At 54.4% G+C, this 17,828-nt stretch overlaps 1 protein-coding gene across 1 annotated transcript in view; it reads left to right on the top strand.

Moving 5' to 3' along the window:
• Window positions 1-1,263: 1,263 nt before the first annotated feature.
• DUOX1 (dual oxidase 1) overlaps window positions 1,264-17,828 on the top strand; it is a gene marked incomplete at its 5' end in the record, with an annotated part of 28,750 nt that continues 12,185 nt past the window's right edge. The window contains 24 exon segments of the mRNA XM_081228260.1: window positions 1,264-1,382; window positions 1,867-1,901; window positions 1,904-1,945; window positions 2,140-2,273; window positions 2,277-2,304; window positions 3,084-3,271; window positions 3,435-3,636; window positions 3,735-3,901; window positions 4,283-4,343; window positions 4,531-4,624; window positions 6,024-6,114; window positions 7,150-7,245; window positions 7,479-7,667; window positions 9,116-9,291; window positions 9,502-9,620; window positions 10,205-10,342; window positions 11,040-11,153; window positions 11,897-11,927; window positions 11,929-12,040; window positions 12,043-12,090; window positions 12,738-12,917; window positions 15,030-15,255; window positions 15,514-15,607; window positions 15,901-16,076. Coding sequence (XP_081084386.1) covers window positions 1,264-1,382; window positions 1,867-1,901; window positions 1,904-1,945; window positions 2,140-2,273; window positions 2,277-2,304; window positions 3,084-3,271; window positions 3,435-3,636; window positions 3,735-3,901; window positions 4,283-4,343; window positions 4,531-4,624; window positions 6,024-6,114; window positions 7,150-7,245; window positions 7,479-7,667; window positions 9,116-9,291; window positions 9,502-9,620; window positions 10,205-10,342; window positions 11,040-11,153; window positions 11,897-11,927; window positions 11,929-12,040; window positions 12,043-12,090; window positions 12,738-12,917; window positions 15,030-15,255; window positions 15,514-15,607; window positions 15,901-16,076 — 2,860 coding nt within the window.

Raw genomic sequence — 17,828 nt, 5'->3', positions numbered from 1 at the left:
CCATATGATAAAAACAAACACAAAAATCAATAAGATCCGGGAGTTTCCTGGTGGCCTAGTGGTTAGAATTCTGGGCTTTCACTGCCGTGGCCTGAATTCAATCCCTGGTCGGGGAACTGATGGCATGGCAAAAAATATATATATATCCATAAGCGTTCGTTACTTCAGCTTTGGACAGTCTCTTATTAGAATCTGAGGCCATTCTCTGTAGTCTGGGTCTCTGAGGAGAAAAGTGGGCTTAAGGTGCCACAAATTAGGTTTAAAAGAGCAAGTCTCGGGCTTCCCTGGTGGCGCAGTGGTTGAGAGTCCGCCTGCCGATGCAGGGGACATGGGTTCGTGCCCCGGTCGGGGAAGATCCCACATGCCGTGGAGCGACTGGGCCCGTGAGCCATGGCCGCTGAGCCTGCGTGTCTGGAGCCTGTGCTCCGCAGTGGGAGAGGCCACAACAGTGAGAGGCCCGCGTACAGGAAAAAAAAAAAAAAAAAAGAGCAAGTCTCTGATCATCAGGGGTGGGGGATGCACGAGGAGAAAGCAGAGAGAATCTGTGGCGTGATCGGTCTTGGCTGGAGGCGATAAGCATGGTGAGGCGGCCCGTACAGTTTCTCCCTTTGCCAAAGCTGCTCATGTTCCCTTTCCTCCCAGTCCTCTCCTTGCCTTGGCCTTGGATTTTCCCTTTTTTCCCCAGCTCTTGCCTCTTGTTCCCAGAGGTATTCTCCCCCATACCCTGCCCAAGAGGCGGCCTCCTTGTTCTGCCACCGGCTCATCTTATTTTAGAGATCACATGCATGTGGCTGCCCTAGTTCCTGCCCCATGTCCTGGATCCTTAGTTGAGTTCTTTGCTCAAACATCAGGGCTTGAGTCATCTTCCCTCTCAGACCCCCTGGCGAGCGTATGTATGATGTGTGCTGATGTGCGTGCTCCCAGGGCATGGGGCAGGAAAGTAGCTCTGAGATCCTGTCCTTGGTCTGAGTGGAGAGACAACCGGAGGAATGGGTCTCTCTGGCTGATGAGAGTCCTTTTCTTTCCTCTGTTCTCTGAGGTGAGCAGAGAGGGAGCCTAAGCCCTGTAGCCTCCTAGTTTGGGGAAAGGACTCTGGCTGGTCATCTGATCTACTGACCAGAAGGATCCTTGCTCCACTTCTGATTCTAGACCCTTCCTTCTGCCCCCACTGCCTGAGTTCTTCCCTCAACAGCTGAGTGCTTCCTCCTAGACCCTAGTTTTTGGAGAATAAAATAGGGTCAATAGAGGAATCATATGGGGAACATGATGCCCCAGAAGAGGAGGCAGCAAGGTTATCCGTATGACCAGTCAGTCCCTGATGTCACCCAAGAAACTGGGGAAAAGATCGGGGTAGCAATAGGCCCCAAAGCCACAGCCCCATGGCCCATACCCTTGCTCTGAGAGCGGCTCAACGAGAGAGAGCCAAGCCCCTCTCCATATTTCCCCTGCCCAGGGGTGAGTCACAGAATGACATGTCCTTCACTGGGTGGAAGAGTGGCTGGCTCTTGCACTGTATGATGTATTAGGGCTGGGAACAGTTTCTGTCCTGTCCCCCAGGGAGTTGGGGTGTGAGGGCAGTAGAAGGCTCCTACATCCCTTGCACCACCGCCACTGTTCTCTTTCACCCTCCTCTTCCTCTCTGAGGCCATTTGTCAGCACACACTGGCCATACCACTTTAGTGCTCCCTGCCATATTTGTCCAGTGAGCAGCTTAAAGACTGGGCTTGAGTTTGGACATACTTTGCCCTGGGTAAACTCCCTCCATACCCTACCTCCTGCACTGTGCTGGGTATCCACTTTCTGCTGCTGGCCTGTCCTCTCACGCACTGACTTGCTCAGCTGCCCCTTCCCTCTGTTCTCACACAGGAGCTCAGAACCCCATTCATGGGAGGTGCAGCGAGTTGATGGTACAACAACCTCATGGAGCACAGATGGGGCAGCAAAGGTAGGTGAGAGCCAAGTGGAGATGGAGCCCCAGGGTCAGGGAGGTCGCCACCGCTAAGGGGCAAGGGCTGGCAGGTACCAGCAAAGGCTCACCCATTCCTAAGGTTTTAGGATCTGTGGTGTGGAAAGGAGCCTGGCAGAGAGGTCAGGGAGCCCCCTGAGGATTCATCCTTGCCCCTACCCCTCCTACTCTAGGCTCTCGGCTGCAGCGCCTCATCCCAGCCAGCTACGCAGATGGTGTGTACCAGCCCTTACGAGAGCCTCACCTGCCCAACCCCCAGGCACTTAGCAACACAGCCATGAGGGGCCCCGCAGGGCAGGCGTTCCTGTGAAACCGCACAGTGCCGGGAGTCTTCTTCCATGAGAGCCTCAACCTCTGGGGAAGGGAGGCCAGTGGGGTCAGCTGGACACCTCTGTGTCTGAGGCAGGGAGTCAGGGAATGAGGGAGAGAGTGATGGGAGGGTCTGAGAGACGGGGTGAGAGATGGAAGAGGAGGCAATGGGGTGGGGTAGGGGTCGGAGCAGGGGGAGAACGTCTGCTTGGGGGAGGCATAGATCTGCACCACCTTGAGTTGTTGATGGGAGTGGGGTTAGAGGAGCATGGAAATAATCTGGTAGGTACTCTTGGGGGGACTCTGTTCTCACTCTGCCCCATGTGGCTCCTAGGACAGGTTCAGGGCAGGGTTCTGATTCTGGTAAGAGGGCTGGGGGTGGGCCAGCAAAATGGGGGTGACAGGTGGGCCTGACTGCAGTGACTGTGGGTTGTTGGCTCCCAGCAGGAATGCTCAGCTCCTGCTGGCCATCCATGGTGCCCACACTTGCTTTCCAGTGTCCAGTGTCCCACTGAGGCTGGCAGGCCCTTTGGGCAGGCTGCTCCCAGCTGCATGTTGGAGCCGGTGCTGCCAGCCCTACTGCTTAGGCACATTCACTGGGCACCTCCCAGTTACCAAGGAGAAGACCAAACTTAAAACGAACCCAGTTTGGATGAAGGCTTGGGAAGGAGTGGGGAGGTCAAGGCTTACACTTGCCCATAATGGCTTCTGAGTCTTTTGAAGCTTCAAGGGAAGGGGGTGGGGGGTCTAGATATACGGCTCGGTGGCCCTCAGCTGGCCCTCCCACGCCCTCCCCCTTTGCGGGCAGGCTACCACGTGCTCTCGGACCTGGTGAGCGTGGAAAAGCCTGGCTGCCCGGCCGAGTTCCTCAGCATCCACATCCCGCCCGGAGACCCCGTGGTCGATCGCGACCAGAGCGGGGACGTGGTGCTGCCCTTCCACAGGAGTCGCTGGGACCCCGAGACCGGACAGAGCCCCAGCAACCCCCGGGACCTGGTGGGCGGGGCAGGCGGCTGGCGGGGGTGGGGTGGGGCGGGACCTGAGGCAGCTGAGGAGAGGCTCCCACCCCCAGCACACCTGCAATGGCCGCCCGGCCCTCGCCCTCCCTGAGCCGCCTCGGCCACCCGAACCCCGGCTCAGCCTCCCGCTGTCCCCGCAGACCAACGAGGCGACGGGCTGGCTGGACGGCAGCGCCATCTATGGCTCCTCGCACTCCTGGAGCGACGAGCTGCGGAGCTTCTCTGGGGGGCAGCTGGCGTCGGGGCCCGACCCCGCCTTCCCCCGGGACGCGCAGGACCCGCTGCGCATGTGGACGGCGCCCGACCCCGCCACGGGACGGCGCGGGCCCCGGGGACTGTACGGTGAGGCGGCGGGGGCGCGGGCGGGGAACCGGCGAGGTGCGCGCCCCTCGGGCCCACCCGCGCTCAACTCCTCCCCTGCGTCCCCACCGCGCGAGCAGCCTTCGGGGCGGAGCGAGGGAACCGCGAGCCCTTCCTGCAGGCGCTGGGCCTGCTCTGGTTCCGCTACCACAACCTGTGGGCGCAGAGGCTGACCCGCCAGCACCCGCTCTGGGGGGACGAGGAGCTGTTCCAGCACGCGCGCAAGAGGGTCATCGCCACCTACCAGGTCAGTCGCGCGGCCCTGCCCCCACGTCCTGGTCCCCGGGAGACTCCGCTGCCCCGCAGAGCCCTCCATCCTTGGACAAGCCCACCCAGAAACACCCCTCCCCAGACAGCTACCGTCTAGGGAAAGCCCCTGAGAGTGATAAGGAGGCAAAGCGCTACTTATACCAGAGGTTTTCTCGTGATTGTTATTTAGCTGCCCCTCCCCCCTGCCCTCGTTCCTCGTGGGCAACGGGAACCTCCGCCCCTCTCCTGTTTGAGTGTCTCTCCCGTGACTGCCCCTGCCTGGTCCTCGTCTCCCACCTAAGCTTTCCTTGAGCTCAGATCCCTCCTGGCCTGGCTGCTCCAGCGCTGGCCTCCCATTTCCCCCTCTCTTGACCCTCAGAACATCGCGATGTATGAGTGGCTGCCCAGCTTCCTGCAGGAAGCACCGCCGAATTACACAGGTGAGGGAGTTTGGGGAACACCTGGGCTGAGGGGTTTGGGGGAGGGGGAGGGGGAGGGGGGTCAGGATCCTGTCAGGACAGGATCCAGGATCTCTGTCCTTCTTCAGGACAAAGAAGACAGGTGGGTTCATGTGACGAGAGTGTGTGAGGGTAAAGAGCCTATTTCTCTTCTTACCCCTGTGGACAGAGTACCGCCCTTTCCTGGACCCCAGCATCTCTCCGGAGTTCCTGGCGGCCTCTGAGCAGTTCTCCACCATGGTGCCCCCTGGCGTCTACATGAGGTGAGGGAGGGGCTCAGATGTTTGTGTGTTTGGAGGGGTGGAGGTGTATATTGAGAAAAATCTGCCTCAGGAGCCCTCAGGACAGGCTTATCAATCAGAAGTGTGCCCATTCCCCAGGGAACAGTGAATATGGAGGGAAGGAAGAACAACAGTTGTTTAAAAAGATACATCATTGTGGTTTTTGAGCAACTTAATGTCCACTTTTCTGCAGCTGGTTTAGATATTAATCCTCCAATTAAAGACGGGCTAATTGAAGTTCAGAGGGTGAGTCACAAAGCCCGCAGGTCTGAACCTCAGGTGTTGACACTACACTGGGGATATTTTTAGCTATAAGGACAGGAAGTGGGGCTTATAAGCCTTTGGAGGGAATTATAATAAAAATGTGTGAGATCTGTAGTATTGACTCCAAAATAATGAAAAGGAAACTTTAAAATATACATATTAAATTAAAAGTATATAAAATAAAGCATGCAGTCTATTTTTTTTACAATTGTATTATAAGCTAAAACAGTTCATGGATTAGATTATTTTTACTCTGGACCAATTTCTGGATATGGCTGATGATGGCCAAGAAATCGTAGTAATTGAGTTATCCATAGACAAGTAATTTCAGAAGAACGATTAAAAATCGTTTTAAAAATGTTTTAATTTACATACATAAAAATATATGTAAAGAATGTTGCCCACCATCCAGCTCTACAAGGATCAGGTCATTAGCCACTGTAGTCGCCTTCTAACAGTACACCCTGAAAAGGAATTCGGGACAAAAACAGGATAAGACACTCGGTGCTTTGGGAAAACAAACCCCTTAGACAGTTAGAGATATCTCAGGAAAAAATTTTAATGGACCCAGATTGTTGCATCTTCCCATACATAGAAAAACACAAAAACCATTTACTGAGGTATCTGATCCTTGTGACTAGCAGTAACCTTTTACAGAGATGTATGTTTGACTGCACCCATTCCCTAGCCCAAATCCTATATATACTGGGTTCTCCCCCTACCTCTTTGGAGCAGTCCCCTCAGAGCTACAAAGAGGCTGTTTCCTGGCCTATAGTCCTCAGTAAGTTTCCTGAATAAAATTGAAACTCACAACTCTTATGTTGTGCATTTTTCCTTTCAGTTGACAGGTTATCTATCTCTTTATCTATTGAGAGAGAGAAGAAGAGAGAGAGAGAATGAAACATGGTGAAATAAGGGATACACTTTTAGACGTTTGGTTTGATGTGGGGAGAGGGACCTTCCAAAAATTCAGGTTGTTCAGGACCTACCCTGACCACACACCGCCTCAAGGAAGCAATAGCCTGGGCCCTTGGCTTTAGTCTTGGAGACCAGAGCTGATGCCTGACATTGGGGCTTCATAGCCTCGGTCACCACTAACCTGCTCCTTGCATTTCAGAAATGCCAGCTGCCACTTCCAGGGGGTCACCAATAGGAACTCAAGGGTCTCCAGAGCTCTCCGGGTCTGCAATAGCTACTGGAGCCGAGAGGTCAGGGCTGGGGACACATATGTGGGTGTGGGTGTGTTGTGTGTGTGTGTTTGTGTCTGAGGGTGTGTGGTGAAAGGGGGCAGTAGGACTGAGGCAGCCAGCTGGGATGGGCTGGGGTAGAGGAAGCAGCCTGGGGCACCCCAGCCATCTCCCCTACCAACTGTCTGAGATGACCAGGTAGCTATACACCGTCAAACGTCAGTCCTCCATGCCCACCTCAGGGCTGTGTGAGGCACAGCAGGGGCCTGTGCAGATGTGGCTCTACATCTATCACTTCCGTCTAGGTTTTCCTTCTGCCTTGACAACTCTGGGTCCCCTGTAGGCAATGGAATACCCCAGCCATCCCAGTCCCCAAGGAAACTTCCCAGTTAGACACACCAGGGCAGTGTGTGAATGTGAACGTGTGGGGAGGGCAAGGTGGAGAGAGGAATTCTGAGAGATTACCAGGAATCATCTGTCCAGGCCAGTATGGGTAAAGAGCATTGACCATTAATTTAAAGCAAAATCAGATACTTTGTGTAGAGTGCTCATAAAGGGGGAAGGCGGTGGGAGGAAAGAGGGAAGAGGCAAGCATAGAATCAGAGTCATGGAGCTGAGCTGAAAGAGACCTCAGTGTCCTGCTAATACCTTTTTATTATTTTACTTATTTTATTTTATTAATCCCTAAGGCCCTTTTTATTAAGGGCAGGACACAGTTCAGAGAGGTCCTGTCACACAGCTGGTTACTAACCGAGCAAGGACCAAGACCTAGATCTAGTGCCTTTGTCAACCATACCGTCGAGTTTCCTAAAATAGAAGCAAAGTTTTCGGTTCCTTGTGCTTGTGGAGACCTGTGTCCTAGCAGCATGAGCTTTGGATGGGGACATTGCGCACCCTGAGTGGGGAATCAACCTGTAGAGAAGCAATGGCCCCGCAGTTTGGGAGCAAATAGCAGGACTGGGTGGGCCCAGGACATGAACTGTGGGGTTGAGGGAGCCTGGCTGCCCAACTGCTGGCCTCATTAGCCATGCCCCTCTCTTCTCCCCACCCCCAAAGCACCCAAACCTACAAAGAGCTGAAGATGTGGACTCGCTGCTGCTGGGCATGGCCTCCCAGATTGCTGAGCGAGAGGACCATGTGGTGGCTGAGGACGTATGAGGTGAGGCTGAGTCTGTCCCTGCAGGCTGTGTATGCCTGGCCCCTGGGAAGAAGTTCAGCTGGAGCTCCAGAGTTGGGCAGGGAGGGGTGCCCAGGGCTGGGAGCCTGCACTGTCTCACTGCTGAGAGAGCTTCTGACCATGGCTGACCTTGGCTCCCTCTGTATGGCTCAGGTCCCCCTGGGGCTGATTGGAGCCTGGGGCATGGGCTAGAGGAGCTCCCTCAGACTTGGTACCTCATCCCGATTTCTGGCTTGGGCCACTGAAGTTTTCCCGCACAGGCCACCTGGCCAGTTGCCTGCAGCCAGGCCAGGATCTGGGCCTGCCCTCTTACACGAAGGCCAGGGCAACACCGGGCCTGCCTCCAGTTACCAGATGGCAGGGCGTCAACCCTGCACTCTTCCAGAGTGATGTCATTGTGAGGAGGGGTCAGGACCCAGAGGGCAGGGTTGGGGGAGGTCCAGGGCACACTGGCTTGAGACACAGCAGATGGGCGGTGAAACACATGCATCAGAGACAAGCACCTGGTGAGAGGGGCAGGGCTCACCCAGGTCGCTTTTCCCAGTATCACACACCAGTATGGAGGTTACCAGACCAGCAGGATTAGGCTTTAGACTCTGTGACTGTGCAGATCCAGCGAATGTTTATTGAGCATCTGTTGCATGCCAGGCACTTAATAGGGTTCATCTCATATACTCTTCCCAACAACTTCCTAAATGGGTTTAGAAGGTCCTTGACTCAGGAACAAGCTATACTTTCATGCACCAATGTTCAAGCTGCTTTTGGGGAGTCAGCTGTCATACCCTGAGCTAGCCCCTGGGCAAATGGCATTGCCTGCCAGCCAACAGACCAGTTTTGGCTGCCTTAACATCTTGGCACAGCATTATTTCTACAAGTGGGTGCCTATTTTATTGTGTTTGCCCTTACTATTTTATAACGTTGGAAAGTGGAGAGTTGAAAGACTATAAAGAAGTGATATGTACATGAGACTTGTAACCTTTTATAAAGTCAATAGGTAGATAGGAATCACCAGCTATGCCAAAGGTAGCAAATCTTTCACTTTGGACTTCCGTGGTGGTACAGTGGTTAAGAATCCGCCTGCCAATGCAGGGGACGTGGGTTCAAGCCCTGATCTGGGAAGATCCCACATGCCACTGAGCAACTAAGCCGGTGCACCACAACTACTGAGCCCGCGTGCCACAACTACTAAAGCCTGTGTGCCTAGAGCCTGTGCTCCACAACAAGAGAAGCCACCGCAATGAGAAGCCCACTCACCACGTCGAAGAGTAGCCACCGCAATGAGAAGCCCACTCACCGCGTCGAAGAGTAGCCCCCGCTCGCTCGCCACAACTAGAGAAAGCCCGCGTGCAGCAATGAAGACCCAGTACAGCCAAATATATATATATAGTGGAGAAAAGAACTAAAGTAAAGGTCAGGTAGACAACACTGCTCATATACTGTTGAGCACTGTCTCTAAAAGGCAATGTATATGCAGGGATTTGATTTTCAAAAACTTTTTTTAACCTCTAAAGAATAGGAACCTTTTCTAACACATCATTCTACCATTCAACTTTTGTGCTGGTTTTGACTCTTCAACTTTCACCTTTTCAAGAACAAGTAACATAGGAGACTGGCTGTCTGTTTTATTCCAGCTATATAAAATAAGCAGCTGGATCTGTGAGAGAGTTCTCGTAAATGAGTTAACTTACAAGAGAGCACTCAGAGCAGTGCCCAGGACATAATAAGTGACGACTTGTTCCTGTCATTTATTATGATTATCCCTGGGGCTGACCTCTGGGAGCAACCTCTTGGCCGGAGGGCAGGTACTGGGTCTTTGCACTCACTCCCGTCCCTTCTTGGCCCCAGGTGCTGGAGGCCACAGCTGCCCTGTATAACCAGGACCTGTCCTGGCTGGAGCTACTCCCCGGGGGGCTCCCGGAGAGCCATGGGGACCCTGGACCCCTCTTCAGGACCATCGTCCTCCATCAGTTTGTGCGACTGCAGGATGGCGACCACTACTGGTTTGAGAACAGCAGGAATGGGTGAGGCCTGCCTGGGTTCCCACCTCAGACTCTACCTCGGCCTGGGCCCCAGACCCTCTGCCCGTAGACAGCCCCATGGGCCCTTGATTCCCAGCTGGCCCACTCCTCCCTCCCCAGGCTCTCTGGATCTTTTCCTGCATCTGGGTTCCTGGGCCTGGGAGCCTGCATCTCTCTCCCACCTCAACAGCTCCCTACCTCTCCCACCCCCAGGCTGTTCTCTGAAAAAGAGATTGCAGAGGTCAGAAACACTTCCCTACAGGATGTTCTAGTAGCTGTCACCAATGTGAACCCTGGTGCCCTGCAGTCCAACGTCTTTTTCTGGCATGCTGGTGAGTGGCCAGGGGGGCACTTGGCGGGGTTTGGGATCTGGTGCCTCATCCCTCCTCAGCTGTGGGCTTAGTTCAGTGTGGCTGGATAGTAGACTCCAAGGGGGGCGTGAGCTATGGTTCTGCCCTTGGGAACTTTGGTTCTGGGCACCAAGGTGGCCACATACAGCTATGTACGGTCCCTTCTGCACCATTCCACCAGGTGCCCAAGCGCAGGCAGGACTGAGACGCAGAGAGACCTGGTGAGGAGGCTCACATTTGGCCAGGATGGTTGTAATATTAGGAGGGCCGAGTGCAGTGAGACTATCCTAAGGATATCTAATCCCACTGCAGTGATGAGGAAAGGAAGGGCTGTGTGTGTGTGTGTACATATGTACGTGTGATGGAGAGACAGGCTGAGGTTTATTTTTTATTCCACTTGTTACCCTAGTAGGCAGATGCCACATTCTTGGTACAATGGCAGGGGTAAGAAGCCCCGTCCCCTCTGCTACCCAGAACTCTTTCTACCACCCTAACCTCCTTAGTGATCCTGTCCTAAAGCTTGTGGCCCAGCACCCCCAGGCCTGTAGCTTCCTCTGTCTCCCCAGGAGACCCCTGCCTGCAGCCAAGACAGCTCAGCACAGAGGGCCTGCCAGCCTGTGCTCCCCCCGTCATGCGGGACTATTTTGAAGGCAGTGGATTTGGCTTCAGGGTCACCATCGGGATCCTGTGCTGCTTCCCCCTGGGTAAAAATGATGGGCAGGGTGGGGCTGGGTGAGAGGTGTAAGCTGGGTGGTGGGGTTGGAGTGTTTCCAACTATGACAACCAACCAACCATGCAGAGTACTGTTCCTCTGAGCAGATGAAGAAAACATCAGAGCAGGAGGGACATGAGAAGTGTCTAACCTGCACGTAAGTCAGCTCCAGGGAGAAATGTCTTCCTGTTCTTCTGGGGTCCCCCGAAGGGCCCAGATTGGTCAGGAGCCATGGGAAGTCCACAATCCACAGCAATTTGCAGGAGCCTGGTCCTGGGAAACTGTCAGAGGCAAATCCCTGCTTGAGAACCAGGGCTGGGATGTAGTTGCTGGGGCAAAGGCTTGGGACTTAGTCTTTGCCATGGCTGTGTGTGGGTCGACCCGCAGACTTGGCGGAGTGGGTCCAGTCTCTGGCACAAGGACTCTGGCCTCAGTTTCTGGCTGGAAAGGGATCTGAGTGATGGAAGCAGAGGAGGCTGGGCAGACACCTTAGATGCTACCCAAAGCTTCCCATGGGATGCAAAGCAGCTCCCCCCAAGGGAGCTTCATAATTTGAGACAATTGAATGGGTAACCTAAGAGGTGGGGAAAGCAGGGAGTCTTGCCAAGGAAAGGAGCCTGGGAAAGAAGCCACTGATCTCTCCAGACCTTCACCTTCCTCTGAGCATCCCACTGCCTCTGCCCTCTCAGTGAGCCTGCTCAGTGCCTGGACTGTTGCCCAGCTCTGGAGGAGATATTTAAAGAGGCTCCAGGGCCAGAACCGCCAGAGCATCATGTCTGAGAAGCTCGTGGGGAGCATGAAAGGTAGGCCTGGGGCTGGCCAGGGTGCGGGTGGGGAGGACGTGACTCCAGGCTACATCTCCACCTCCCTCAGCAGCTTCAGGCAAAGGCCTCCCTTTTCTAGGCCTCCAGGCAGGCCAGGGCAGGCGGGAAGAGCCACCGGGGCATTAGGCAGAAGTTGGACCAGGAGTCCTCCATCCTCCTTAGCTCCTCCTAATGGTCCTAAAAAAAGAGAATGTGACTGACTCGCGGGGAGGAGTCATGGGACCCTGCCTACATTTCACAGGCTTACTGTGATGCACAAGTTCCCAAGAACTGCTGCTCTGTGGTGTCTCAGACTGGAATTTCAGGCAACAGAGAAGTCATTAATGAAGGTTTAGAGTCACACTCATTGAGGATTAGAATCTTGGTTCCACCCCTATGGGCTACTGGACTTTAGGCAAACTTTTTAATCTCTCTAAACCTGTATTTTCTTATCTGTAACATAATAATAATAGCACTTACTTCATAGATTTATGAAGGTTAAATAAAGCAGTTCATGCAAAGCACCTGGTACAGTGTTGGACACATAGTAGACACTCAGGACATGGTAGTTATTACGCTTCTCACGGGCTAGAGGCACAGCAGGACTGTCGGGGAGGGGACGACCTTCAGGACCCAAGAAAGGACAAGGAGCTTAGAGGCCTTGGTCTTCCTCCAGCCCTGAGCCGGCCCTCTTCCTCCCCGAGGCAGGGGGCCCCAGCTGACCCAGCCCTGTCTCTCTCCAGCCTCACAATGGCAGGGCCGCAAGGAGCCCTGTGCTCGTGCACCTGCAGCCCGGGCAGATGCACGTGGTGGATGGCAGGCTCTCTGTGCTCCGCACCGTCCAGCTGAGGCCCCCACAGCAGGTCCACCTCATCCTGTCCAGCAACTGCGGGGATGCCGCGCCCTACTGCTCAGGATCCGCAAGGAGTATGACCTGGTATGGCCTAGCCGGCCCCTGGCTCCTTGTCCACAGCCACAGCCATGGAGGCAGCCGAGTGGAGGGCCGGGAGCCTTGGGCCAGGCAGGGTTTCTGGCTTCTAGTCCCCAGCTGTAGTACCAGATAGAGAAACTGGAGCACTGTTTTCCTGCTCTGAGCCTGCTGGACGACACGGTCTCCACAGTCCCTTCTTACTCTTGCAGACAGGGTCTGCCTCCTCCCTTTCTAAGGGCGCCCTGGCAGGTCCTAGCTGAGAGTACTTAGAAGAGGCTGGGCCCTCTTTCCCATGCCCTGATTGCAGGATCCAGTGAATTGTTAGGGATTCCGGAGGGGAGCTCAGTCAGGGGCTGATCTTCGGCTCTGACTCTGGCTGGCTCTGGTCCCCTCCATCCTCTGCCCTTCTTGCCTTCCCCAGTATGGAATAGACAGGGCAGAATGGCTTTGCAGACGTGCCTTTGAATGCTGCCTCTGCATCTACAAGCACGCCACTTAACTCCACAGAGCCCAGGAGATAACAGTATCTCTTTTGCAAGGGTGCTTTTTCCAGTGCTCCCCGCCCCCTGCCGCCCTGCAACAAAATTCATGTAAAGCTTGTGGCCTCAAGAGGCCTTGATGCATGGTTGCTCTCCTTACTGCCCCCTCCGTAGGTTCTGCTATTTGACCTGGGGGAAGAGCGGCAGGTGATGCTGGAAAACCTCCGGGGACCTCTGAAGGAGAGTGGGCTGAGCTTCCAGGAGTGGGGGCTGCAGGAGCTGATGAGCGCTGCCGAGACGCGGGAGCAGCGGAGCCATCTCCTGGAGGCCTTTTTCAGGCACCTTTTCTCCCGGGTGTGTTTGTGGGATCGGATCTGTCCATGTGTGTCTGCCTGTGATGGTGCCCTTACCTGTGTGAGGCCATGGGGTGACTCCAGGGAAAGTTAGAAGCCCCGGGTTCTCAGCTAAGAATCAAATCTACTGCGATTTGCACCAAGTCACCTACCTTTCTGTAAGGAGATGCTCCTGCCCCTTCCCAAGCCCACCCTCATCTGTGAGACTCCAGGGAGGCAAGGCCCGGGAGGGGGTTTATCTGCACGGGTCCCTTATTTCTCTTCTCGTGGCTGCTCACTTTTCTGCCCTCACTCAGCTCATCCTGCCCAAATGGCTGCAGAAACTTAGGGTGAGATGAGCAGTATGGGGACAGTGAGAGCCCTTGGTCACCCCTCCCTGGGGGAGTGCCGCTGGCAGAGGCCTCAGTGGAACATTAGTTTCCGCCTTGCAGATTTCTGAGACTGTAGGGAGGATGTGGGGGAACAAGACAGGAAGAGAAATGCAAGGACTTGAGTCCCTATCTGGTACAAAAATGAAGGCAGCCTGGGAGCAGAATAGTGGAGAGGGGAACCTTGGGAGATGTAAGATAAATACTGCATGGGTCCCCACTGGAGGAGTTTATCATCCCACTGGGAAGATGGGATGAGCACAGAAAGGAAAATAATTGGGAAGAATGACAGCTACAAAAGAGACCCAGGAAATAAGTGGTCTAAGAGTTCAGAAAAGGCAGCAAGGCTTCAGGCTGGTGTAAGGTCATGGTGGAGGTAGGATTAGGCAGGCACTCAAGAAGTTGGAAAAATTTTGGCTCAGAAGAAAGGAGCATGAAGGACTGAGCAGAGGTGCCCAGTAGAAGGGCAGAAAATTAAGGTTTGAGGAGAAGGAGCAGGGTTGGCTGGCTGCGGAGAGGATTTATGAGGGAAGCTACCATTTAGTGGTCATTCGTTATGTGCCAGGCACATGACATGTTATTCACTCCGCCAACAAGTTGAACCTGTGTATGCACGAGAATGGAGGGACGCCCCTCTCCGCCGGGGTGACGCATTGCCAGGGCCTGGGCAGGCCCTGGGCACCTCCCCTCAGTTCAGGACCCATCAGGGCTCTGGGAACTCCCCATGCTAGGAGGTGAGGGTGTGTTACTGTATTGTAGGGGTAGCTGCCAACACTTTCTAACTGCTCAGTGCTTTCAGCTTTCAAAACATTTTCTACACAACCTCTCACTGATTCTCACAACAACCCTGTGAGACAAGTAGGGCAGGTGAGGAAATGAATGCCAGACAACTGAAGAGACTTACCTGAGGTCATGCAGTGAGCGGGTGGCAGAGCTGGGACATGAACCCGGCTCTCTGGCCTCCAGCCCCAGGCTCTTTCCACTAAAGCACCTTGCTTGAAGCAACGAGGTTTAGCTCATGAAATCAGAACCAACCGTGGACTAGGGGCCCCCAGTTGACAGGCAGGAAAAACAGGTGCTGTGGCCTGCTTCCCTCACCGTCTGTTCTTATGCTGGGGCAGCCCCCGGGAGGGTGGGCTGGAGATGGCCTGTGATGAGCATTCCTCTTGCCCCAGCCCAACTTCTCAACCCAGCCGAGGCTTTTTCTCAGTCAAAACTCCTTTGGAGGTAAGAGAAACCTGCTGAAGCTAGCAGTGACAAAGGGTCAGTTGACTCTGAGGACATAGTGGTGTCTCAGGAAGTCCAAAAGGAGGGCTGTGACCTGGCTGGGAAAGGACCAGGAAAGGGAAAGCTGTCAGCAAATAAGGCAACTCCTGTCTCAGACTGCCTCTGTTTTCTCTGTGCCCCCGCTTCCTTCTGTATCTGTGTCTCTGAGCACTTGAAGGAAAAGCGTGGTGGTTTTTTTAAAAGCACTCAGGTCAAGACAGTCCTGGGACCTCTCAGTCCCAATCCCAGATCTTCTGCTTGGGTCGTGCGTGCATCCCTGGTCCAATCAGCTAATGCGGAGGGCCCAGGGCTCTGTAGAACAGATGGCCCCAGGGACCATCCACAAAGCTGATGGGGTAGTGCTTAGGGGAGAGGGTGCTGGGCAGACACCTTAAAAGGCGCCAAAAGCCTCCACTGGCCTTCAAGTCCAGGAAGTCTTGTCTTTTTCTCTCCCTCCCTCTGCTGCTGCCAGAGTGCAGGTGCTGGACATCGACCAGGTGGACACAGACACCCTGCCCCTGGACTCGTCACAGAAGGTGCGGGAGGCCCTGATGTGTGAGCTGAGCCGGGCCGAGTTTGCCGAGTCCCTGGGCCTCAAGCCCCAGGACATGTTTGTGGAGTCCATGTTTTCTCTGGCTGACAAGGATGGCAGTGGCTACCTGTCCTTCCAGGAGTTCCTGGACGTCCTGGTGGTCTTCATGAAAGGTGGGGGAGGAGGGAGTGATTGTCCAGGTAGGAGAAGATGGAGGGGGCTGGAGTGCAGCTGACCTGTGGGAGATGGGGAAGCACTGGTGCCAGGTCTCCAGTCATGGCAGACATCTGGGAGTGCCCAGGCAGGGGTCAGGAAGCAGAGTGACCCCTTGCTGCGTCCAGCAGTGGGTCACTCTAGTGTGAGGCCCCTCCTGGCCAGCCTGGGGTTTAGGCAGGTGGACTGGGACTCTCATGGGGTCCTCCTTCTCCCAGGCTCCCCCGAGGAGAAGTCTCACCTTACGTTCTGCATGTATGACTTTGTTGGGAATGGCCTCATTTCCAAGGACGACTTCATCAGAATGCTGAGGTTGGTCCTGTGGGACAGCCGGGAGAGTGGGCGGAGCAGGGACTGTGGAAGGAAAGAGGTGGGACATGAAGGAGGGAGCAGGAGGGTAAGGAGCAGGAGGGTAAAGAGCAGGGGCCTCCTCGTCACCCATGTAGCCAGAGGCTGTTGTAACGAGGAGTGGGATTGGGATTGGGTCAGTCAGGGCCCTTCCATGTAGGTTCTGCTCTGGAGGCCTGGTGGGATGGCCAGCGGGCCCTTGCATCTAGGCCCCAGGCCGCTTGTCAGGGCCTGATGGCTCCCCTCCCCCTGCCCAGGTCCTTCATCGAGATCTCCAACAACTGCCTGTCCAAGGCCCAGCCGGCCAAGGTGGTGAAGTCCATGTTGCGGGAGTCGGGCTTCCAGGACAAGCAGGAGCTGACGTGGGAGGACTTCTACTTCATGCTGCGGGACCACGACAACGAGCTCCGCCGCACCCAGCTCTGCGTCAAAGGTGGGGTGGCCTGCTGGGCACGGCTGACTCGCCCATGAGACACAGCAGGCACATGCCTAGGGCCCACATACTTTGAGGAGCCCAGAGAAATGTTTACATTTCTTTTAAAATCAAAAGAAAAGAATCAATATAATAATAATGCTAAATATGTAATGTATCCAGCCTGAATTATATTCTTCTTTATACCAACATAATTGTAAAATATAATTTTTTTTTTAATGCAGGAAGGCAGTAGTGCCTACGGCCCAGAAAAGTCATAGTGCAGCCCTGCTGGTGGGGTGGGCAGGGTCAGGATGGATGGGGTGGGGGAAGGAGACTGGAATTCTGCTTTGCTGTCAAAGGTCCCGGTGCCTGGTCCCCAGGTCAAGGGGGAAGAGTGTCTCCTCATTACAGCCCTACCCGAGCCATACCCACTTGAGCTGGGGTGTGTGGTGGTGGTGGGGTGCTCTGATTATTTTTGCCACTTTATCCTTTGGAGGAGTGCTCATTAAATGTTTGCTGAGTATATGGAGAACCTCTTTTCTTTTTCCCTCCCCCTCCTTCCTGCCTGACCTGTGTCTGACTCAGGTGGGTAGGGGCTAGAGTCAGGGTGAGGAGGGGGCAGGTAGCAGGCAGAGGGACTGCCTGTGGCCTGCTCTGGGCTGTTAAGGTGTCTTCACAGCCTGGGATTCTCACTGGGTCATGTTGAGACCAAACCCAGCCCCTCCCAGGGTTATGAGAATTTGGAGGGCTGAGCAGCCCAGATGGAGGCAAGGGGTGAGTTGTACAAGACACAGCTGCGCCTCTGGTCAGGGCTTCTCCTGCCCGGCGGGGAGGAGAGTTGGTAGAGCACAGACCCAGCACTTCTCTGATTCTGCAATTTTCCACCTTTCCCAGGCAGCCAGGGCAGCAGGCACCTGGGCCTGAGGGCAAAACAGGGCCAGGTGCCTGGAAGTGAGCTGAGGCTAGAGTCCTGGGGACATCCAGTCCCTGGAGTGGAGGGGAGGACCAGGCTTGGGGGTTGAGGATTAAGTAGAGAGTTAGCATTGAGTACTATTTTGCTTTGCTTTTAATTATTGTTGTGCTTTGTTGTTTCCTCTATATTTCACTTTGAAACATTTTGAACCTGCAGAAAAGGTGTAAGAATAGTACAAGGAACATCCCTTTACCTTTCACCTAGGTTTGCCATTTGTTACCATTTTGCCACATTTGCTGTTTGCCAAACCATTTGAGAGGATAGACATCTATAGTTTGTTTTAAACATTCATTTCATTAAATTCAGCTTTTTACCCTGGTCTATAGCCAGGGTAATCTTCAAGACTGGTTTTGCACTTGGAAGTGACCTGGAGACTCCCAGGCCTCCTGTGAGATCCTGGATTTGCAGCTCAGTCCTTCCCTGCCCCTCAGCACTGGTGGCTCCTGGGAGGGTTCCTCCCACCCCCAACATTTTATTATGAGCTCTTTCAAACACAGAAAAGTAGAAGGAATTTTACAGTAATCTCCCATATGTGTACTAACTAGATCCTACACTGAACTCCTGGGAGTTTTTAAGCTGGAGGGTCTTTAGCAGGGTTTTGTGGCTGAGTGGTCTTAGCAGGCAGGTTGCGTACAGTTCCCGAGCCCTATTCCACAAGCCTGATACCAGTCCCAGATGTGGGACTGAAAGTTGACACACACTCAGGGGAGCCTGCCTGGCCAACTTTGTTTCAAGCCTTCTCCCTACCCACCCGTGGTGGGGTCTTGCTCGCACTGGGGGCACAGGCTGAGGCTGGC

This window comes from Mesoplodon bidens, assembly GCF_964165515.1.
Source record: "Mesoplodon bidens genome assembly, chromosome: 3".
Lineage (NCBI taxonomy): Eukaryota > Metazoa > Chordata > Mammalia > Artiodactyla > Ziphiidae > Mesoplodon > Mesoplodon bidens.
This window is presented reverse-complemented; position numbering and strand designations above follow the sequence as displayed.